Source organism: Lolium rigidum, chromosome 3 (assembly GCF_022539505.1).
Source record: "Lolium rigidum isolate FL_2022 chromosome 3, APGP_CSIRO_Lrig_0.1, whole genome shotgun sequence".
Taxonomy (NCBI): Eukaryota; Viridiplantae; Streptophyta; class Magnoliopsida; order Poales; family Poaceae; genus Lolium; species Lolium rigidum.
Window position 1 is genome coordinate 24286480 of NC_061510.1, and position 24482 is coordinate 24310961.

Here is a 24482-nt window from a genome sequence, read left to right on the forward strand (position 1 = left end):
CGTTTTATTCTGGATAGTGTAACCATTTTACATGAAACTTTACATTATATGCATAGGAAAAAGAAATCTAGAGTGTTTTAAGGTAGATTTCGAGAAATCTTATGATAAAATAAATTGGGACTTTATGTTCTCGATTCTACATATGAAAGGTTTCCAGATACAGTTTGTAAACTTGACCAAAGCAGTAATTAACAATGTCAAGGTTTGTATCATGGTTAATGATATTTTAGGACTTTACTTTCAAACTAGAAAGGGTCCAAGGCAAGGGGACCCTTTCTCTCCTCTCTTGTTTAATACTGTCGTTGAAGTCTTGACTGTGTTAATGAAAAGATCTCAATAAAGTTATTTAATTACTGGGCAAGCAACTGAGTTGATGGATGATGGAGTAGCTATTGTACAGTATGTGGACGACACGATTTTCATGTTTGGGGATAATTTAGAGAGTGCTAGGAATTTTAAAATTATTTTGTGTATCTTTGAGCAGCTTACTAGTCTAAAAATTATTTTTTTCATAAAAGTGATGTCTCGTTTTTTTGATAATGCAATAGATACACAAAATATGTATTGACATATCTTTACTTGTAAGAAAGGAGATTTCTCATTTAGATATTTTGGGGTCCCGAAGATAAAATATAGAAGAAAAGTTCTAGCTGGAAAGGTAATCTTACTTCGATAGGGACTAGGCTTATTTGTTCCGGTTACATGATCTCATTTTTTTCTTATGAGAAAAGTGGTCTTGAAAAGATGTGACTTATTTAAGGCCCATATGCCTTGGCAAGAAAAGAAAAATGTGCACATTTAACATTTAGTGAAATGGGTTGATGTTTACCGACCAAAGTTGGGGGGGGGGGGGGCTTGGGGTGACAAATTTACACCTCAAGAATGTTAGCCTTCTTTGTAAATGGATTTGTAGGTTACACAATGAAGAGAGTCCGTGGCAAGATTTTGTTAGAGCAAAATACCTAAAAAGGATACTTTTACTCAAAGTAGACCAAGTCCTGCACACTATCATTTTTGGTCAGGTTTAGTGTGTATTAAGGATACTTTCTATAGTTATTGCAAAAGAGTTATTGGCGATGGCAGGAAAACTCGTTTCTGGGAGGACAGTTGGATCGGTCACAAGCCTCCCTGTCAAAGTTTCCCCCGCTTATATAATCTTTGTTATAGCCATAATGTCACAGTGAATACTGTGTTAACTAGAGGTCTTTCTTTCTTAAAATTTAGGAGGTTTCTAAGGGAAGAAACCAAAGACATGTGGAACAATTTAGTGGCGATTTGCAGTCAAGTTAGTTTGACTGATGAACCAGACAGAGTTTCTTGGTTGTTAACTAAATCGGGTGTTTTCTTCGTAGAATCTATGTATTCCTTCCTAATAGCTAAAAACACGAACTTTCCTCATAAAGCTTTGTGGACCCACAAAATGCCTTTGAGGATCAAAGTTTTTTGCTGGCTGGTGATCAGAAATGGGATTCTGACCAAAGAAAATTTACTAAAAAAGAGGGTGGAAGAAATTAGAACTATGCGAGTTTTGCGATGGACGTGAGACTCAAGAACATTTGTTCTTTTTGTGCCATCTGTAAATTATATTTGGAATGTGGTTAGTGTGGCGTTGGGTATCAATTCCATGCCTTCTGGTTTCGGGGATCTTTACCGTGATTGGTTCAATGTTTATTCTGGTAGAGATGTTATGATAGGATCTGGGCTATTTGGAAAACGAGAACTAAATCTTGCTTTCAAAGAATACGGTCTGGGGATCCTAATAATGTTATTCTTTTTGCTTATAATCTTGTTAACAAATGGGCAAAACTGCAGAAAAATGGACTATGTAAGTGTCTACTACAGGGAGCTACGAGAATGGCACAAATAGCACGAGAGATTGTCGGATAGCTGCGTGATGTCCTAGGTCCTCTCCCGATGAAAAGTTAAAAATTGCATCTCCTGGAAGTCTACTGTAGTAGATTGTAACCTGTGTATGTATTGTCATCCTGTGTCTTTATAGTGATTTGTATGAGCCTTAAGATTGTCTAGTTACCTGGTTCTGTTTTTCAGAATTTTAGTAAGGTTTCAAAGTCAGTTTATGGAAGTAGCAGAGGTTGTTCTGCTTCTTTGCAAAGGATCGTTCGTTTTTATTTTTGTATAATAACTGACACCCTTGTTTCTTCAGTGAAACTGGGAGCCCGTTGGGGCTTCTGTTCTCTAAAAAAAATCCCAAATAACAGCCCGTGCTACTCCAAGACGGATCGACGTCTAATAGCACACCACTGTGAGAAGAAAGGCCAAAAGTGTGATTTACATCCGGCAAATGGAAATCAGTTCCAGTCCGAACTCTGCAAGGGTCAAAGGATCGATACACCGGGGGAGGCTGCTGCTAATTACATTCGCCTTCCTGAACCTTTACCCTGGTCTGTGATCATTCAGGCGCTTGCAACAGTCAGCAAATGCTTACTTACTTACTTACTCGCGGACCTTCGTCCCTCCACTCAGAGTCATCTCTGTTACACAGAGGATCAGGGACGGATGGACGGCTAAACAAAACAAAATCAGGAAGATTCGAGAAATAACAAGGGAGAAATGCTTCTATACATCGTTCATTTCAGGCGGTTGATCTGCTTCGTGTAAGTGTGGCATTTGGCGATGCATCTTGGGCTGCGGAGCAGAAGCAACACCAAGCAAGTGGAGTAAGTGTGGCATTGGCATGGTTACTGATGCATCTTCGCCTGGGGAGCCGGGTAGCCAACAGGCATGACGTAGGGCGAGTGCCCCGGCGGGAACATCACCGGCGTTCCCACGGCGGCGGCGGGGACCATGTGGTGACCAGCGACGGGGTGGCCCATGGGCGCCCCGCCGTACATGCCCATCCCGGCTGCGGGGTGCTTCGTGGCCTGGCCTTGCTGCGGGACGCCCTCGCCGGCGTTGATGCTGGTGATGTCGTGGATGCTGGAGCGGCGCCTGTCCCGGTTCATGGAGTTGAGGCGGATGAAGTACTTCTGCGCGTGGCTCGCCACCTGCGTGGGCGTCCGGGAGATGACGAAGTTGCGCGAGATGCTCCGCCAGTCACCCTTGCCAAACTTGTCCAGCCCCAGCAAAAACAATCTGCACACATATACGCCATGATTGTCCCCTTAAAAAACCCACCATCAATGCGAACGATCGACCACATGATTGTTCTGTCTCAGTTATGAATTATGATTGCATCCTGTGTCAATTGCATGCTTAAACAAAAACTTCCCAATTACACCAAGAAGAATCTAAAACTTGACATGGCAGATGCAATCCTTGATATGGTCGTGGAAATTCGAGACATGCATGTGTACCTGTGCTCTTCCTCTGTCCATGGGATGCCCTTGCGCCTCTCCTGCTCCGCCTTGGAGCAGTTCTTCCCCGACTCGTAGTTCTTCCGATCCTCACGCCGGTGCGCGCTACCGTCATCCTTGGGAGCGGCGCCGGCACCGTCGGACTCCTCCCCGGCGTAGCGCGGGAGCGGGACGCGTCCTGCGTCGATGGCGCCGACGTCCTCTACCAGCGCCTCGTAGTGTAGCCGCACCTCCTCCGTCGACCGCGCCGGCACGCTCGCCGCGAGCGCAACGAACCAGTCGTCCTCCGGCAGGCCTTCCAGCGGCGGTGGTGCGGCAGCTGCTAGCGCGTTCTCGAACGCCTTGTCCTCTTCCCTGGTCCACGTTGCTTGCGTGGTCATCGGGGAGGTCGGCCGGCGGCCGGCGGCCGGTGAGATGGCTGTGGTGGTGGTGTTACGGCGCAGGTTAGCCACGGCCGGAGTACGATAAGTAGTAATTAACAACCCAATGGCGGGACAGAGCCTTATCTCCACGAGCGATGGTTGGTCGTTTGTGGCTTGGCTTGGGTTGCTAGTCCTCCATCATGCCAAGCCAAGAGGCTTGTTTCTCAAAACATGCATATCTTTATTTTTTTGTTAGGAAAAAAATACCAGTTTGGTTGTAGCATCATATTGCACCGTCACACAGTTGTAGAATTGGCCAGAGTTAACTTATCCACTAAATTCTCTTAATTTTTACAACAATCCAGTAAACTTTCTTAAAAGAGGCCAACTCATAATTAAATTCACAGTGAAACAAACAAGCCAGTGAAACAACTAACGGTAACTTTGCTTTTGAATCAGAGCCAGAAGTCCACAACACAAAACTGGCTCCTAACGATAAGTACATCCAGAAAAGGGATAACTGAAGCACTACAAATCAACATCAGAAAAGTTACCTTGAAAAGGATATCCATGCAAGGCTCCGAATTAATGTTATATCACTCGACAATGAAAGAAAAAAAAAGAACTTGCTTTAGGGATCAATCATTATTGTCTGAGCACGAAGCAAACTATTTCTGTAAATGAAGCTCCTCCGACAATTACACTACATGCGGGGCTTACAAATAATTGTATTCCATAACATAACTCTCTAATTTACAATATTGACATTGAGAGATATTCGACGATTATGCTTCAATATTAATGGTGCGAAGCAACTATGTCTTCTAATAACAATGCAAACATTGTTTTAATATTGCCGCAGTGTCGCATGGTGGGTGCACGGGCAAACATTGGTTATTCTCCATTTCACATTTCCCTAACATGTAATCTCCAACTACAAGCTCCACATATGATTGGCTCCACAACCACTCTCTCTTTTGGACCCTTGGTTGGATCGGTGCTAGACGCCGACACCCATTGGTGCGAGACACAACCAACATAATATACTAGCTTTTGTATTATCCGACTAACATAGAAATAACTACTCATTTGGCAGATCCTTGTTGAATAAAATTTAATAAAAGTTGTATGCATCGGTTTGATGCAAAGGTTGGGGCTTCACCTCCATTTAAAAAAACTACTCATTTCCTGTTCTCCTCATTTGATTTATCCTGACATGCTTCATATAGCTTTCATAATATTATGTTGCCTCACTGCACATTAATTAAAGTTCACTCCTAGATAGGACCGGTATGAGGCAGGTTTAAAACAAACGATTCTCACATATTTATAATATTTTTTACTTCTTTATAATTCACTATCATGGCATATAATGTTGGCCTGTACATTTTTATGTTTCAAAATCTGCAGGAGTTAAGTACCATGCACAAACCTCTAAATATTAGGATATTTTACTTTATTATAAAATTCTAGCTATACTACGTTGCAAATACTCTCGCATTAGATCTTGAATTACATTTTGCGTGGAAGTGATGGTGTTTGTTTCATTTTCGAGGAATTGTTCCTTATAAACTTTGGTTAATCCAACATAATAACAAATCAATTGGGTGCATATTTGGTTCACTCCGATTAGTTAAGTGTATACTTTTGTATGTGTTCATTTTTTTATTCTTTGATATCCTAGGAGAGAGCTTTGCGGTTTTGCAAATACCTTGATAGAGGTTTCAGGGGTACATGACTGTAAATTTTAAATATGAAATAAGTGGAAAAGTGTATAGTATAATATGATATGTATAATTTGTGAACAAGATAAGTTAATTTATATTTGCTGATGAAATGTTCAATACTAGACTCGTTTGGAGTATAATGCATTTTCCATCCAACTTAGATAACGTACCTAATATTTTTCATTCTCTCTTTCAAGTTGGCCATCGTGGTTTAGGGAAACAATAGAAATATCTCGTGACAGTTTAAAATATTGTTGTTTTTGGGCACAATAAAAATGTTGTATTTTAAATGAAGGTTTGTTTGGGAACAAAGGCGCATTTGGCCCCTTTGTGATTTAGCCACATGAAAACTATTTGGACTACCGTTCATCCTCTTATTACCGCCTTTGTGAAAGCTTATAGAATGATTAGCACAATTTCACTATGTGGGAGGGTCTCCGCTAGGCCTTCTTGTTCAAGAGTATGTGCCGACATTGTCTAGAGGTTCTCATTGAGGTAGCCGCGACGTCTACTTTTGTCTTAAGAATAGTCGTGTAGATAGGAGAGTTTTGAAGGGAGTATGCCATAGGGGCAATAATTTTGTTATTATATATATTTCCAAGTTCTTAACTAATTTTTATTTCTTTATGTTATAGATGTTGTGTTTCTCGAATATGAGATTTGAAGAAAAACTCACAAGCACGTGTAGAGATATAAATAACAAGTTTTTCCTAATCCCACCTCTAAAACTAGCTCATATGTTGCATGATGATCGTGTTTTCCTGCTCATGGGTATTGTTATTGTAACAAGAATACCAACAACTCTGAGAGTACATTTTTGCAAGAACAAATGGTACTGAATTGATCTAAAGTCTTTGTTACACTACAAGATAGTATCGTCGGCGTCGAGATACACTCTAGGCCCACTCGGTATTATGGTATCATCATATCGTGAGCGTGGAAGTCCATGATATGGATCACGTGGATACTAGAATACATATAAGGGTAACGGGAACGATGCTGAAACAAGTATGGAGGGAATAGTGATCAAAGGATTTGCATCACGAGGATACCAAAGTCTTGCCATACGTAATCATATATATATCTAAGGTGATATGGATTAACATATGAACAAACACAAGGTTTGCCCGAAATCATTCGTGTGTACATGGGAGCCAATATAGATAACCATGGTCCAGATGTTGGTTATTGGTCCGAAAGGATTCCAGAGCCATGTCCACGTATTACCGAACCTGCTGGGTCACACTCTTATGGAGAATCAATCTGGTAGTGAGAGTAATTTTATTTAAGGTAAGTGGTAGAGTGATCATCCGGAATAGTTTCACCGACATCAAAATAGTTTCCGTGAAGTATCGAATCATTCTGGTGTCATAGAAATAGTTTCAAAAGTACACTGGAATTGATCCAAGACTAAATATGGTTGAGAAATAATATATGGAAATGTCTCTATCTCTTTAAAAAGGTTTTGAAGTGATTGCAATAGTGTCGGTGATTTTGCGAAATTGTTTCGGAAATTTATTTGAGATAAATTAAGTGTTTCGAACATCGAGAGAGGTGTCAAAATCATGCCGGAGAAAGAGAGGGGATGTTGAAAGGCCTCATGCCTTCAAGGCTAGCTGCATGGCCCCTTAGTGCCCCCCAAGGTACTACACCATGACAACCCAAGAAAGGGGGCAGCTAGAGTTTATCGGGGGGGGGGGGATACACCTAGCTACAGAATATTCATCGAGGCTTCCGCATCTTGCTCAGTGAGTAACCCAAATCCTCTCTTGTAGATTGCATCTTCATAGATAGATCTTGGTGGTACGTGTAGGGAATTTTTTGTTTTCCATGCATGAGCCCTAACACATCCCAACATGCAGTCCTCTCGATCTCTTGGCTTCCCTCTCTCCCGGAGGCTCTCTCTCAACCCCTCCCCTCGCATCTATGCCTTCTTTGTCTATGCAGGAACATTGCAGCACCATCCTTCTCCGGATGGATTCAACAATATCTGGCGCACCTACATATAAATCTATGGCATCCGGAATAGGTTCGTTGTTGCTTGTCTTGTGTTTTTCTCTTCTGGTTTTATACAATGTTGGGTGCATTTTGCAGTCTTAGGTTATTTCGGTGACACAAATCGAACTAGTGCTCCCTCATTAGCTTCTATACTGGGCTCATTTGCTTCTATACTAGGCTATGCATTAGGTTGTTTCTATACTAGGCTATACATTGAGTTAGTGTTGTAGTTGGTTATATTGTTTATATACATTTTTATCAAAGCTTATGAAGTTTAACTGTAAATAAAACTAATATGCATTCTAATTTACAAAGGGGGGGAGTAGGAAGGTAGGACGTGCGCCCGTTCTAACACAGACCTTGCCGCAAGCCGGCACGACTTGCGCCCATGCTTCCCTCCTACTCCCCCTTTCTAAATTAGAATGCATATTAGTTTTAGTCAAAGTTAAATAGAATGCATACCTCTTTTCTAGTTATCAACCTATATTCTAAGTAATTGGATCACCATCCAATTTGTTTATAAGGAAATGTATTAACTTTTTAATTAGATGTATCATCCTTTCATTGAGAGATGACTTAATTATTACTACAAAAAAATAATTTATAATTTCTAGAGACTGGAAAATAAATTACTGGAAAACACACCTCCGATGAGATTACCGAATCGTTCGATGAGCTTTATACTCATATAGCAAAATTTGATCCGGTGGATATTAAACTATGTCTTTGTATTGTTAACAATGTTTCTATGTTATGATATCAGCAATAAGCGTGCGACATCATATATTGTGATTTTTAAAAAAGAAATGTGGCAGGTGAAGCCCCTACAACTATTTTGTTTTTAAAGTAACAAGCTAGAATCCAAATCTGCCGTCATGAGGCCTTAAACAAGCCCCTACAACTAATTAAGTGAGCTTGGCTCACTTCATTATATTTTGATATTTTATTTTCAACAGTTTTCTTCTAAGGAGTACAAAAATCACACTCATTTAGGTGAGCATCGAGAAAAAAAACATTGTCTTCTTCGTTCCCTCGTGTCAAAATCCTCCCTCGGAGCAAGCATTTTCATATCTTTTGGTGTCTTGGACGTAGTCCACGTGTTGCACGGTAGTTTAGGTTAGTGGAGTCCTGAAGTGGGTTCCGATAATCTTCATGCGTTGTGGGCTGGATGGGTTACAAATTCGTATACCCCACAATTACGAGAAGGCCCCCATACACTCGACAGGTTGTAACTCGAATTTTCCAAGTTGCACATGTGTTGAGACTGGAAAAAATAATTCACGCATTAAAAACTGATTGTTCACGTTGTAAAAAGAGTTATTCACGTAATACAAAATAGTGGGATGACGACTGAGAAAGTAGGCTGAGCCCTCGATTGGTTTTGGCTTTGCAATGGATGCTTAATTTAGACTTTATGAACACAAATATGGTTGCATGCATCTCCGTGGAAGTCTGGAGTTGATTAACTAAATATAGTATCATGTAACTATCCTCCAACATTCGTTGTTTCTTCACCATTGACCGATGGAACGGGTACAAGATCCTGAAATGAGAATGAGTGGGTGGAGTACTACAATGGGAATAAGTGGCTGCAGTTATTCCACAAATAAATCATCGGTTACACACCTGCTCATAGGCAGTTCCATTTGCTCCACCAAGTTTTGTGTAAGGCAATTATTTCATTATACTCAGCTTCCAATTCCTATCGTCCTTGGTCTATTTCGCGCCGCATGCCTAGAAAATCACAACGAAGAGAAGACATTTGTTTGCAAGGTGGGAGAGGTAAAGCTGTTGCTACATTCTTTGATAGTTCATAATGTTCTTTCATACAATTCACAAACATTCTTGTCTGCTTTATTATTGGGGCAATATTGATTCACCTCATTCGGGTCATACTAAGATTGTTTTTTTACTTCAATAAAGGTTGCTTTTATTAACTTCAAAACATTACATTAAGACCATACAAAGATAATGAGATTAATCTCCGAGAGGGACGAGAAACGACTAGGAACTGGAGAATTGGAGGCGACTTCTATGAAATGCTTCGGGTGAATGTGGTAAGCCTAGCTCCGTGATCATCTGGCTGTCGTGAATTTTAATGTAAATTTGACGCTCTTTGCATGTACAGGTTTGGGACTGGCAAAGCAAGATCTTGGCAAATCCCTGTGAACCTTGACACCACATAATTGCCCATCAACAGGAAGATGACAATAGTGGATAGATGAGCATGGATGCCCATGTCAATGCTGCATCCAAGGATGTCGAGGGGAAGGAAGCAGCGTGCTCGTCCTCATCATCGGAGCACATCGACGAGGACGATGATTTCTTCCAAATCGAGGGTCCGATTCTCAGTAGCCAATTCTCCCTGGACGCAGATAAGTCAGCACCAATGTCTAGGGACGAGTGCCCGGACCCGAAAAGAATCCCCTCATCAGTTTTCGAGAGATCCAAGTCCGGAACACCGACAGACTGGAGTGTCACATCAAACGAGTCTCTCTTCAGCATCAGCGTTGGGAATACGAGCTTTTCCAAGGACCATAAGTTCTTGTACGGGAAGTCAGGTGAGATGGGAAACCCCAACGACCCGTTGCCGCCATTGCCACCATTGCCAAAGCAGAGCCCGGTGTCCAGCTCCAGCCTCATTCAACGGGAGGTTCTACCCACGACAACTGGGGAAGCTAGTTCGATAGTGAAGCAGAATGCTCCCACGGAGAAGGGAGGAGCAGACACGGATTGCATAAATACCTCCTCGCACCGATCGGATGGAAGCACGACGAGCTTTGCGTTTCCGATGTACGGACTCTCTACCACCCTGTTACATTTCTAAGTATATTCAGTATGAAGTTCTTTTTTAAAAGTTTTGAATTCACCTGAAATTCTTGATGAAGATATCACCGTACATAATCACACTTTGCTCGTTAAATAGCTACTCCCTCCGTTTCATAATTCTTGTCGTGGTTTTAGTTCAATTTTAAACCAAGATCACGACAAGTATTATGGAATGGATAGAGTACTTGCACGTAAAATCATAGCACAGTGAAGGACAGCTATCCAGTGGGATTTCCTGGAATCGCGATCTGATTTACAGTTTCTTTAGATTGACAGGCGACGAGAGATCCAATGAGAACTTGAAGGACAACGATCCTGAGCTTGCTCGACAAAGCACAGCGCAACTGAGTCATCCAGTAGAGCCGCATGATGAGAAGAATGAAACTCCGAAAGCTGCAATGGAGGCGCCTAATCCTGAAGAGGCTCCCGTACCAGTATCAGTATCGGCACCGACAGAGCCACCACCACCGCCAGCGACGACAAAGATGTTTCCCTGGTGTTCTTGTTGTCCATTCTGTTGCTAAGGAATGTGCAAATCGTCATCCATATGCATCACCTTGGTTCTTTCCATAGTAGTAGAAGGTTATGTCAATAATTCATAGATGCTCAAATCAGTAGAAGGCGTAATACTATTGTACACACGAAAATTGTAAACAATAATATCAGATCAGGAATTAGGGATGAGATTGATTATCATTTACTTGCTCTGTGCAAGGTATATTATCATAGATAATCCCTTTGTTTCATATTTTTTGTCGTGATTTCAATTCTAATCTAAAACCACGACAATAATTATGAAATGGTGGGAGTACATACACTATTCTGTTTTGTTTTTACTAAAAGATATGTTGAATCATTAGAAATAGGTTAGAGAAATTAAAAATATTTGGAAGTCAACACTTAAGATTCGTAGCAATTCTCCGGAGTTCTATCTCCTCTCTGTTCCTCTATTCCTTCTATCTGTTAGGCTCTGCCTTTTCACATTTTGTACCATTCATTATACATAGTCTACATATGAGGAGACACACACACATACACTTCTACACTCCCCTCAAGATGGGAAATTTAACCATACAATCACATCTTGCAATAGAGGTTAACAAAAGGTTTGTCAGATAACCCTTTGGTTACAATGTTAGCCACTTGGTCAGCAGTGCTTACATATGGCATATAAATCACTCCTTGGTCCAGTTTCTCCTTAACGAAGTGCCTATCGATTTCAATGTTCTTTGATCTACTATGGTGTACTGGGTTATGGACAATACCGAGAGCGGCCTTCTTATCACAATACAACATTACAGGTTTTGATAGAAATAAACTTGCTCTACCAATAAAATCTTTAGCCACAATATCTCACATACTGCATGTGCCATTTCCCTTAATTCGGCTTCAACGGCGGATCTTGCTACAACATTTTTTTATTGCTCCGCCATGTAATTAAATTACCCCAAATGACAATATCCAGGAGTTGATCTTCTATCATCTAATGAACCTACCCAATTTGCATCAGTGTAGCATTCCACTTGTTAATTACCATTTGATTGATATAACAATCCTTAACCATGACATCCATTAAGGTAGCGGTGATTCACATCACTGCATCCGTATTGTGACTCCGAGGTTCATGCATAAATTTCCTAACAATACTAACATCAAATGCAATATCAAGCCGAGTGTGTGATAAATATATTAACCGCCCAACAAGTCTTTGGTATTGCTCTACATTTACAGGAGACCCACATCCTTTAACAAGACGTAGGTTTGGATCAACTAGTGTAGGGGCTAAACAACATTCAGTCATCCTAGTTTCACCTAGCATGTCTAATACATATTTCCTTTGAGAAAAATACCTTTGGCACTCCTAGAGACTTCAATTCCCATAAAGTACCTAAGTTGTACAAGGTCATTGACCTCAAATACTTGTGCTAGATGTAGCTTCAATGTCTTTATTTCTTCATCATCATCACCTGTGATAACAATGTCACCAACATAGATAACTAGAATGGACAATTTGTCAACCTTCTGTCTATAGAACAATGTATGACCATCATACTCTTATTATAGCCTCTTACCATTACATCCCGACGAAACGATCAGACCAAGCCTTAGGAGATTGTTTTAACCTATATAAAGTACCATGGAGTTTTAGCACGTTGCCCTCAGTTTGAGCATGTAGATTTCTTCTTGCATCTCCATGTAGAAGTGATTTTTTTACATATAGTTGGTATAGGTTCCAAGTAAGGTCAGATGCACATGATATTATGGCCCTTATAGTATTCTTCTTGGCCACCGGAGCAAAAGTTTCCTCATAGTTGACCCCATAAGTCTATGTATATCCATCAGCAACTAAACGAGGCTTATATCGTTCTACTTTACCTTCCGAGTTGTGTTTGAAATTATATACCCACTTGCATCCAACCAGATTCTTTTCAGTGGAAATTCTACCAACTCCCATGTCTTGTTCTTCTCCAAAGGCATTCTTTTCTTCTAGCATAGCTCTCTTGCATTTAGGATCTTTCATTGCATCTTCCTAGTTTTATAGTATCGACGAGGACTCAATAGATGCAATAAATCCTTTGAACAATGGGCTACATTTATGATAAGTGATAAACTTGGCAATATCAGGTTTATAGCCCACACAACCCTTAAGACATGCTAGAACATCAGTATGTCTAATAGGCTTTTGTAATGCAATAGGGCAATAAACCTCTGAATTAAAACATTTCACAGGGATTTCAGTACCTTCTATTGAAGCAATGCTGGACTCTCTAGGTGAAGAGTCATGTGATGTTGAAGCATTATCTTCTTCATCCATGTTATTGTGTACTGATTCACTAGGTGATGCACTGGAACATGCACGAAATTGCATCAGATATACCCGGTTATTTTAATTCATGGGGTAAAAGAGTACCACATATCTCATGTACATTAGATCCATTGTCACTCTTCCAAATCTTTATTTCCCTCATCCTCATTTCCATCTTCTGAATGTGCTGAATTGATGACATGAATTAACACAAAGTTTTCATGAGCAGATCCAAAATATCCACTGGTGGATCAAGCTTCTTTACTGAATCTCTGTAATCATGAACAAAGCAAGTGAAACAAAAAAACTTTGGGAGGTAGAACAAAGGAATTAGTACCATTCAAACATTCGATAGGTCTTTTGTAATTTTGAACTCGTGATGTCATAAGATTTATTAAGTATGTGATACGTTGCAAACGTATCTATAATTTTTGATGCTCCATGCTTGTTTTACACCAATTGCTATATGTTTTGTTTACACTTCGTGGCATTTTTATGCATTTTCTGGAACTAACCTATTAGCAAGATGCCACAGTGCTAGTCCAGTTTTCTGCTATTTTTGTATTTCACAAAAGTTGTTCTAGAAATATTCTCGGAATTGGACAAAACAAAAGACGAAGTTCCCATGTTTCTGTCACGAAGACGGAGTCCAAAGGGGAGACAGAGAAGAGCCGGGAGACGGCCACACCACCCCTAGGCACAGCCCCCCTGGCCGTGCCTAGGCATGGTGTGGGCCCACCGGGTGCCCACCGACATCGCCCTTTCGCCTATATATTGCTCCCGACGCGAAAATCCTAAATGAATCAGCCTCCATCCACGAAAAGTTTCGTAGCTCCGCCGGCATCGAAGACAAGTTTCGGGGGACATAAATCTTTGTTCCGGCACCCTGCCGGGACGAGGAATTTCCCCCGGAGCCATCTTCATCGACTCCACCGCCATCTTCATCGCTGTTACTGACTCCCATGATGAGGAGAGAGTAGTTCTCCCCCGAGGCTGAGTGCTTTATCGGTAGCTATGTGGTTTATCTCTCTCTCCCATGGTGTGATCTTTATGTGAGCATGAGCTTTGTAATCTAGTTGAATAAGTAGATGTTACTCTTTATCTATTATGCTACTCAGGTGGTTTTATTAATGTGATCTCCAGAGATACCTTGTCCCACGGTGTGAAGGTGACAGTGTGCGCACCGTGTGTAGCTCTTAGGCTAAAGATTACATAAATACTTATCATGAGTTATAATTTATGTTGGATGTCTCTATAAAATTGTGGTGTTTGTTAGTACTATCTTTGGATGCTCAAAGTGACAGAGTGGGGTGTCCCTAGTTTTTGAACGCGAACTTTAAGGTGTGCTTTTGCAGCCCTACACGGTGAATTGGTGTTCGTTATTCAACCGGAGAGTGGTTCAGAGTAGCATAGTGAAAAGATGATATTTATGTATTCAATTATGATATCATTGCTGAGAGTGCTCACTAGTGAAATTAAGATCCCTAGGCCTTGTTTCTAAGCATTGAAACACCGTTTATAACCAGTTCTGCTACATGTTTGCTTGCTGCCATTTTTATTCCAGATTGCAATTACCACTTATAATCATCCATATTACTTGTATTTCACTATATCTTCACCGAACTGGTGTACCTATATACATGAAAAGTGTATTGGGTGTGTTGGGGACACAAGAGACTCCTTGTATCTTAATTGCATGGTTGCTTGAGAGGGATATCTTTGACCTCTACCTCACTGAGTTCGATAAACCTTGGGTGGTTCACTTAAGGGAAACTTGCTACTGTTCTACAAACATCTGCACTTGGAGGCTCAACACTGTCTATAAGAATAGAAGCTTGCGTAGACATCAGTATGGCGTTGTCTTAACAGCTTCTCCGCACAACAATTTTGATACATTGATCATAAACACAAGAGAACGTGCAACTTCTAGCAAGTGCCTATTCTTTCGCTCGTCAACTCCATTCTTCTCAGCAGTGTTGACACATGTAGTTTTATGTATAATACCATGAGATGACATGAAGTCATTAAAATCTTTGTTGACATACTGAATTCTATTATCTGATCTAAATATTTTGACACTTGCGCTATATTTGATACACACCATGCTAAAAATTTGGAAAGGCATATAGTACTTCATATTTATGCTTAAGAGGATATAACCAATTACATCTATTGAACCCATCAATCAAGGGAACATACCAGTGCTCCCCGGGTACGGAGGTTACATCTCAAGGACCCCAAATATCTGAATGCACCACCTCAAAAGACATTTGTCTTCTCTCACAACTACTTGAAAAAAGAACAGAGAAATTAAAGATATTTGGAAGTCCACACTTCAGATTTGTAGCAATTCTAGGGTCTCAGTTCCTCTATTCCTTTCATTTGTTAGGCTTGCCTTTTCACATTTTATACCATTCACTTTACATAATGTACATATGAGGAGACACACATACACTTCTACAAGATGTAAAAGATGTAGGTTTACTCCATCATTAGGGAGGAGAGTGGTCTTGCCCATAGCCAAATAACTCGACATAAAGGGTAGCCTCGTCTAGGGCTCACCTAAGAAAAACAATTCTCTTCTGTGGAATTTTATTTTAAAACCCCAGAGTTGTTAAAAAATTGCTAATATTAGTTTAAGCCCAGTAAAGAGAATAGCATCCTCATCGTATTGAAAGACTGACAATCCTACACCCACTATGTGTGGAACTAATCCTTCAATTTGGCCATCATTTTGAACGCGCTCTATGATTATGGCTAACATATCAACCACTATATTAAATAGCAAGGTGATAATGGATCGAATTGTTGTTTTTTCATCTGAAAGTATCTGCCAGTGACATACTTGACATTGATGGTCACACTTCCTCCAAAAATAAAATTATGTATTAGAGTACGCCATTCATCAGAAAAATCTTTTATTATGTGTGTGTGTGTGTTGAAGGAAAGCCACTTAATTTTATTATAAGCCTTTTCGAATATAATCATTAATATGACCCCATTCAATTTTTTTTCTATGTAGTTCATGTACTATTTCATGCAGAGTTACTACCCCCTCTGGGATATGTATTCCTCACATAAAAGCAGTCTGAGTGGATCATGCAACATTATCAGCCACCGAATTAAGCCTAATAGTTGTTGAGGCCTATATTGTTGAATACTTTCTGTTTCATTAACTTTAGGCAACAAAATTATCACATCGACATTTAGGTGAAATAGTTCTAGTTGTCCAGTATGGAGGGCGTTGAATAGCTCAAGCATGTCTGCTATGGCGATTTTTTTAATAATGCTTTTTTCCCCTTAATTCTACAAATAATACTTGATTTTAATTTTTTTACAAAAAAATAATACACCATCGGGTTAGGGGAACCCGATTAGTACTAATCAGGTTAGAGAACCCCGATTAGTACTAGTCGGGGTAGAGGAACCCGACTACCCCCTAGGCTACATGTGCATGCATTCATGCGCTTGATGCTAATCGGGTTAGTGTTCCCCGATTAGCACTAATCGGGGAACACTAACCCGACGGTGTATATTTTTGAATTTTTTTAAAATATAGTATTATTTGTAAAATTAACGGAAAAAAATATTATTAAAAAAATTCGCTCTGCTTTGATTGTCTGCCTAAAGTTCTTATAGAATGTGCTCCATTTGGAAAACCAATTTTTTTTACTTCCACCTCCGTATAAGGTGTAGTAAGATGTGCACTTTTCTCATCGGAAACTTGGAAAATGTAATCAGTTCGGAATTTATCCATTGAGAAGTTTCCTTCTTCACATTCCCCAAATAGATTTTTACAATAGTTTGTTATGTATGATTTGATTTACTCATATCCTTTGGTTGTGCCCTCATCTTGTACTAGGGAATGCATGAGTTTCTTACGATATCTGCCATTTGTGACACCATGAAAGTATCCTATATTTGAGTCTCATTCGAAAATGAATTGGGCTTTCGAATGTTGGTACCATTTGAGTTCATTTTCTCGCGAAACACAATCTATATGTGCATTGGATTGACTTTTTAATTTAGTCTCCTGCGTAGATAAAGGTCATACCTTTGCAAGAGCTTCAAGCTCACCAATAATGCCCATCCTCAAAGGTATTGGCCCGTTGCGTCTAATTTATTATTCCACTTTTGGATAGGATTCTGGCAAGCCATAGGTTTCTTTCACACTTTTCTAACTATTTCAAAAAATCCCTCAGGATGTAACCATCAAAGTTTGAATTCGAATGAGCATTTACAATGTGATCTGGGTGTTCCCGTGGTAAATAGAATAGGAAAACGATCGGACAATGCTTCTATACATGGTAGAGCATGTACCATGACATGTGGAAATTTAAATTCCTATTTTGTGTCCACAAGTACATGATTCAGTTTCTTGTATGTCAGTTTGGAGAGGCTATTCGGCAAGGTAAACTACCTTCCAATCGCTGAAACTTCTCTTAAATCTAGGTTATCAATGACAGCGTTGAATAAGAAATGCTAATGATTGTCGATTCTACCTTTACCCTTATCACGAGGGATTCTTAGCAAATCAAAATCCCCACATGTAAGAATAGGGCATGGATTATCTTTTACCATGTTAACCAGCTCTCGAAGGAAGGGAGCTTTGTATTCTTCCTGGGCTGCCCCATATGCAACGACAAGACTCCATATGAAGTCTATACCGCGAGATATACAGCTTAAGAGACTCGCGGAGAAATTCTGTCTACCATTTTCAGAAATAGCGACAAAATCAAAATTGTGTTCCCGGACGCAGTAAGCAATATGTACGTAGATTCTTAGCCACCTCCGCTATTTGTAGACATACCATTCATTAGGAAATAATTGTGGTTTTTCACAGTTTTGCTTTTTATCAGGCTGTTGACTCTTTTTTAGGACGAATAATAGTGTATCATCCTATCGATGGTTCCAAATTAAGAACCTGGATAGATATTAGGATAGGGCACACAAATCATGAAACCAGCACCACGAAAATATCAAGGAAAACATTAGGCCCACGCACGGTGCTCGCTGCCGGGACTCACAGCCTCACCAACAAGCAGCACGAGAACTCGAGGAAAAGAGAAGCAGTACGTGACACCACACACCGGATATCGCCTACGCCTAGCCGAACGGGTGGCTGCGGCGCATGCAATCGCCTTATCCGCCGGCCTTCTCAACACCACAGGCCCAAGCAGTGATCACGGCACCTCCCGGATCGCGCTCGACGGACGGACGGACATAGATAAATATACCGGCGCACCACCATTTACAGTTTGCCTAGCAGCAGCAGCAGATCAGCAATGGCCGCCCATGCAGCTCTCGCCGCCACCCGCATCCCCACCAGTGCCCGGCTGCACAGCAGGGCCGCCTCCAAGCAGGTATGTGCTAGCTGCTACTCTCTCTTGTGCAGACCTCACGATCGACTTCGCCGTATCTGACGGCTGAATAATGTGTGTATGTGTGTTTGCAGAGGGTGGACTTCGCCGACTTCTCTGGGCTGAGGCCGGGATCGTGCTCCGTGAGCGCCGCAGCGAGGGAGACGTCCTTCTCCGATGTCCTCGGCGCTCAGCTCGTAGCCAGGGTACCTTAACTTGCAAGAATTCAGAGCTCGTGCACGCTACACATGTATGTATGTATCCTGATCTTGGTTAACTCGTGTCAGGCTTCCGGGGAGAACGCTGTGAGGGCTCCGGCAGAGGCGAAGCTGAAGGTGGCGATCAACGGGTTCGGCCGCATCGGCCGCAACTTCCTCCGGTGCTGGCACGGCCGCGAGAACTCCCCGCTTGAGGTCGTCGTCATCAACGACAGCGGCGGCGTCAGGAATGTAAGTACCAACGAACACCCATAATTCCAGGGATTCAGAGTCGTCTGATGATCAACGAATTAATTAACTGGGGAAAAACCGTTGTCGAGTTCAGGCGTCCCACCTGCTCAAGTACGACTCCATGCTCGGCACCTTCAAGGCCGACGTGAAGATCGTCGACAACGAGACCATCAGCGTCGACGGCAAGAACATCCAGGTCGTCTCCAACAGGGACCCGCTCAAGCTGCCATGGGCCGAGCTCGGCATCGACATCGTCATCGAGGTAACTACTATAGTTCCCTACCGTGGATCTCTTACGGGCAAAAGAAAATTAAACTGAACATGGCGTGTGGTCTCGTGAAGGGTACTGGAGTGTTCGTCGACGGCCCCGGCGCCGGGAAGCACATCCAGGCCGGCGCCAAGAAGGTCATCATCACCGCTCCGGCCAAGGGCGCCGACATCCCGACCTATGTGATGGGTGTCAACGAGGGAGGTTACGACCATGACGTGGCCAACATCGTCAGGTAACACACCATCTGTACTAATATTCTGCAGCAAAACTAGCTAGTATAGTATGTTTATGTTGCAAGTCTGTAACACGCATGGATCCAACTCTGTTCATTGCAGCAATGCTTCCTGCACAACCAACTGCCTTGCCCCATTCGCCAAGGTCTTGGACGAGGAATTCGGTAAGCCCCCTTTCTTCTTTGTCTTAGAACTCTGAATAGTATGGAGTGTGCGTGCAGTAGAGAGAGACACCAGGTTGAGAAGAAACTGAAATTCTGACTTTGGTGCACGCAGGAATCGTGAAGGGAACCATGACCACCACGCATTCCTACACCGGCGACCAGAGGCTGCTCGACGCGTCCCACCGTGACCTGCGGAGGGCCAGGGCCGCCGCGCTGAACATCGTGCCGACGAGCACCGGCGCCGCCAAGGCCGTCTCCCTGGTGCTGCCCCAGCTGAAGGGCAAGCTCAACGGCATCGCGCTCCGCGTGCCCACCCCCAACGTCTCCGTGGTGGACCTCGTCATCAACACCGTCAAGAAGGGCATCACCGCAGACGACGTGAACGCGGCGTTCCGCAAGGCCGCCGACGGGCCCATGAACGGCATCCTCGGCGTCTGCGACGAGCCGCTCGTGTCAGTCGACTTCAGGTGCTCCGACGTGTCCACCACCATTGACGCCTCGCTCACCATGGTCATGGGCGACGACATGGTCAAGGTCGTCGCCTGGTACGACAACGAGTGGGGTTATAGGTGAGCGAGATCGATCGGCTGCATATATCACATCCATACACCTGCAAGATAGCCATGCCACAATGTTTCGACTTAACCTGTAAATGTTTTGTGTGTGCACAGCCAGCGTGTGGTCGATTTGGCGCACCTGGTGGCGAGCAAGTGGCCGGGTGCGGAGACGACGGGCAGCGGCGACCCGCTGGAGGACTACTGCAAGACCGACCCGGCCGCCGAGGAGTGCAAGGTGTTCGACTGAGCTCAGCTCAGTGTCATGTCTTGGCGTACGTAAGGAGGTCTCACCGAGGCTGTTCAGAAGATGCAACGAAGCACGTACAAACTATTATCCTCTATATATATCAGGAATCGGGCAGGATAGACGATTCTACCGTTCTTGGATTCGCTGCCCGTGTTTTGTTCATAGAGAAAATAATATTGTTGGCGGAATGAGCCATTTCTATGAGGTGTACTGAACTTAATTGAAACATATGTGTCACCGTTTCTCTCGAGACTTTGAATGTTCGTGTGCCGCCGGTTTGTTTGGTCTGAACTCTCGATTTTATTTTTAAAAAAACGAAGATAAAATCTTTGCTCTAATCTATTAAATTTTTTTCAATAAAAATATATATATTAATATCCGGAGATACCAAATACATACAGCCTCTGCAACATCGCAATACTCTAATGGCAGCACGGATATACGCAGCCAAAAAAATAAAAAAACTAAGAAATAAAAGTCCCGCCACAACATTCCAGCCCTAGCAACAATAATACAACCACCACCAAGACAACACATGAACTTCAGACTCTTCAAACGCGACGCCTCCAAGAATGAAACGGTACAACAACGTCGTCGTCTCCCAATCAAAGATCTTAGGTTTTCACCCTAAAAATAGTCTGCACTTTCAAAACAATGCCTTAAACAAGGTTATTGCCATGCACAACCATGGCCAGACCTTGGATTTTCATCTTGAAGGGCAAGATTCTGAATTTCACATCTACTGCCGCCCCCACTTTCATACTGTTGTTGTGAAGTTCAGAACATCAAGCAAGTCCCTCAACATCACATAGACTTAGACCTCCATTGCTAGTACTCCAATTCGTCCATCATGATATTCTCTGCCTCTGAGTTCACCATGGACCAAACTGTCTCTAGATGGAAAGAAAGAACATAGCTTCGCGCCGCTCCCTCCAAAACCAAATGGTTGGAATAAAAGCATGGGTGCGCACGACCGAATACCACCCGATGCAGCAAACTCCGGGAAATATGTGCACTGTTACATTCGCCGGCGGTGCCTTCCGGAACTCAACACTCTGGCCAGATCAGGAAGGATAGGCATCCGGAAGGTCTTCATCTCGGCACAAGAGCAACCCTAAGACCGCCACCTTTATTCAGGTCGGGGTCCAACACCGCCGACCATCCCAGGTCAGCCGAGGCAACGCGGAGACACTAGGTGTAGATCGCCCACTCCTGGGCAACGCCCTGCAGTCAGCCGGCCCTCCACTGGCGACAGATGGGATCACGGAAAGGGCAAGGAGAAGCAACCTAGGTTTTCACCCAATCGGTGTCCCACCCTGCACCTCTGCCACCAGCATAACCGGCCGTTGGAGGAAACCACCACCGCCACCATCAGGAAGCTCTTCCACGGACAAGCCCTAGCCCACTCGAACCCATAGGCCCGGTCGATCCCATCTGAGATGGGTCGACCAGAGCCATGGACGAGTTGCCGCCGGCGCACGTTGCGGCCATCACGGGAAGCCGCACCGGACCAGATCCACCCAAGGTGCCCCACCGACATGGAGGAAGAAGGGCCCCGACCCATCCTCTGTGACGCGGGTGAGGAAGAACCGCCGGCGACGCTCGGGCTTCGCCCGACGACCCCTGTCGGCGCGGCAGAGGGAGAGGAGCGGAGGAGGGTTGTGGCGACCGGCAGCAGGAGCGCCCCGTCGCCCTCGGAGGGAGGGTTATGACGTTGCTCTCCAATCTATTCAATTTATAGTTGTCTAGATTATTTTCTTAAATAGTCTCCTCCGGTTGCATCAATAGTCTCCTATGTCGGTGTCGTTGCTTGAGGAAGATTGCTGAGTGCGGAGCGAGATACAAAGCAAGGCCCGGAGATGGTGGGCCACAGTAGTGAGGTGATGCTCTCGTTTATCGTCAATTCGTTGGGACTCCAAGCGTACACTATCGTATCAAGCATAGTTTTTTTCCCACAAGGGTGACTCGAGGGTTTATATCGAACTCTCGGGGAATTGGCTTAGAGTTATCTTCTCTTTCTCCTCTTCCAATAATCATGTAAAGCAAAGTTTTGCCTTGTGTCCCCAACTCCACCGTGTTGTTGTCAAGCACAAGGTTTCGTATTAGTAATTGTAGAAAAGGAGAATCTAAAAGTAAAGTAAGGTAAATAAACTAAGTAAACTAGATAAAAAAATAGTAGAGGGATAATTGTTTTTGGGTTTTATGTGTGTTTAAGTAAAGAAAGTATTTTTTATTTTCGGATTAAATAATTGCAGCAAATATAAACTATGATAAAAGTGTTGGAAATGTGTTTCTTCTTACTAAAACTAGACAAGGGTTCATGGATTCACTTGTCTACTATCTTTTTAAGTTTTAGTGGAAGTTCAATATGTGTTTGATAAGCATTCATATGGGCATCACGTCCTAACATAGAGATGATGAAACAGATCTCTCTTATAGTCCACAAGAAAGAGAAAACTCCAAGCAATCATGTGTTAATAATTAACAGAGCATAGCCTCAAGTATTTTGACATGATGTTTGAATATAAAATATGCTACCTTGAGCAAACAAGATTATCACAATTGTCACATGATAAACATAGTACATGCATTCACTTTATCCCTAGTGAGGCAGCAAAGGAAAATGTAAAAAACTATGATAAATCATGAATTTGTTGTCACTATTCAATCACTACAAGTCTACAACCATGCTACTCCATCTACTACACATCCCCACACATGTTCTTGCATATAAGTTGGATCAGAACAATCACTTAAGAACGGGGTACATCATATGCATGTATCAATAAATCTTACACATAATAGATTCCATTCTCATATATTAATATCATAGAATAAAGATCCACCATACAAGAATTGCATATATGACCATAATCATGTTGGGCAGCTCATATGGTACATAGATCTATGAAGAACAAGAGAGAAATATATCAAGCTACTGCCACAAACCCATAGTCCTGAGGTGTACTACCCCCCTTCATCATGGTGATGATGTAGAAAACGTTGGAGAAGGTGGAGATCCCTCAGGCAGCAGCTCCGGTGGAGTTTTCCCCCTCCAATCTCTGTTGGTTTAGCCTCTGTTTTGTTGTTTTGGTGTTTCTATGGCGCTCTCCTCGAGGAAACCCTGGAGGTCGTATATATAGGATTTTTTAGGTCAAACAAAGTCGGTGGGCGAAAGAATCAGACGAAACGGATGGCCCAGGAGCAAAAGATCTAGGTGGCACGCCCACCCTTACTGGGCGCGCCACCTGCCCTCTTTTGGCATCCCCGGCCCTTCTTGTGAGGTCCAAGCGCTGCAGGTGCTTCTCCTGATGAAATATTGAGGTCTCCAAAATTCTAGCTCAATTTGACTCTGTTTAGATCACTGAAAGTAAAAAAACAAATACACAAAAAAAGGTTTTCCTATTTTGTAGAGTTATAACCCAAATAAATAGGACCATTGGTAAATCCCAAAAAATCAATATAAACATGTATATAACATTATATATGTTGCAAATATGTGGAAATATGTGTCAATAAATTACAAAGTTCATGTATGCATTTTACATGCATCAAGTAGTCAATAAGAAAGTCCTAACTAGTCAGCAGGGTCTGATTGACCTTTCTCATGCGTGTGACCCACAAATAATGATGGTTTTAATGGACGGTGTAATAATTAATGCCTCCTTCCGCGTAGTACGACACAAAAGAGTGCCGCTCTTGTATGACACCTACCACGACACAATTTTGTGCCGGTATCGACTAGATCACGATGCAAAAGTGGGCATTGGCCTTGATTTTTTTTCGAAATGGGGTGAGCCCCGGCCTCTGCATCGGTTGATGCACACAACATTTTATTAATAAACTGAATATTCAAAGTTTACAATTCAGGGATCAACGAGGGTCGATACAAAAATCAACCACCAAAAAAAGAGAAAATTGCTAAGCAAACTAGGCATCATGTAATCTCTTAATAGGCCGCCAAGTAGCCTGGTAGAAAATATCCTGGGCAACCATTCAAAGGCGGTTGCATCCAGAAACCATGCACTCCCACTGGTCCTCCGGGAGCAAGAGACACCAAAGCTGGATCCAGTGAACCATAGTGTGGATAACATGCAAGAAATTAGTAGAGTCCTTTCTATTAAAAACAATATCATTTCTGCAATTCCAAATTGACCAACATAAA

General features: G+C 42.5%; 3 protein-coding genes across 3 annotated transcripts; 2 read left to right on the forward strand and 1 right to left on the reverse strand.

Moving 5' to 3' along the window:
* Positions 1-2558: 2558 nt before the first annotated feature.
* LOC124701299 (transcription factor MYBS1) lies at positions 2559-3839 on the reverse strand. The gene is made up of 2 exons (XM_047233349.1): positions 3315-3839; positions 2559-3093 (listed from the first exon to the last, which is right to left on the reverse strand). The coding sequence occupies exons 1-2, from the start codon at positions 3692-3694 to the stop codon at positions 2700-2702; spliced, it is 774 nt and encodes a 257-aa protein (XP_047089305.1). The 5' UTR covers positions 3695-3839; the 3' UTR covers positions 2559-2699.
* A 5837-nt stretch (positions 3840-9676) lies between these two features.
* Positions 9677-10754, forward strand: LOC124699146. Its single transcript, XM_047231495.1, has 2 exons — positions 9677-10194; positions 10499-10754. The coding sequence occupies exons 1-2, from the start codon at positions 9791-9793 to the stop codon at positions 10752-10754; spliced, it is 660 nt and encodes a 219-aa protein (XP_047087451.1). The 5' UTR covers positions 9677-9790.
* Positions 10755-18242: 7488 nt separating this feature from the next.
* Positions 18243-20567, forward strand: LOC124701300 (glyceraldehyde-3-phosphate dehydrogenase GAPB, chloroplastic). Its single transcript, XM_047233350.1, has 8 exons — positions 18243-18399; positions 18492-18602; positions 18684-18845; positions 18940-19107; positions 19188-19348; positions 19452-19513; positions 19626-20082; positions 20185-20567. Exons 1-8 carry the CDS (start codon positions 18322-18324, stop codon positions 20315-20317), a joined length of 1332 nt encoding a protein of 443 aa, XP_047089306.1. The 5' UTR covers positions 18243-18321; the 3' UTR covers positions 20318-20567.
* Positions 20568-24482: the final 3915 nt, after the last annotated feature.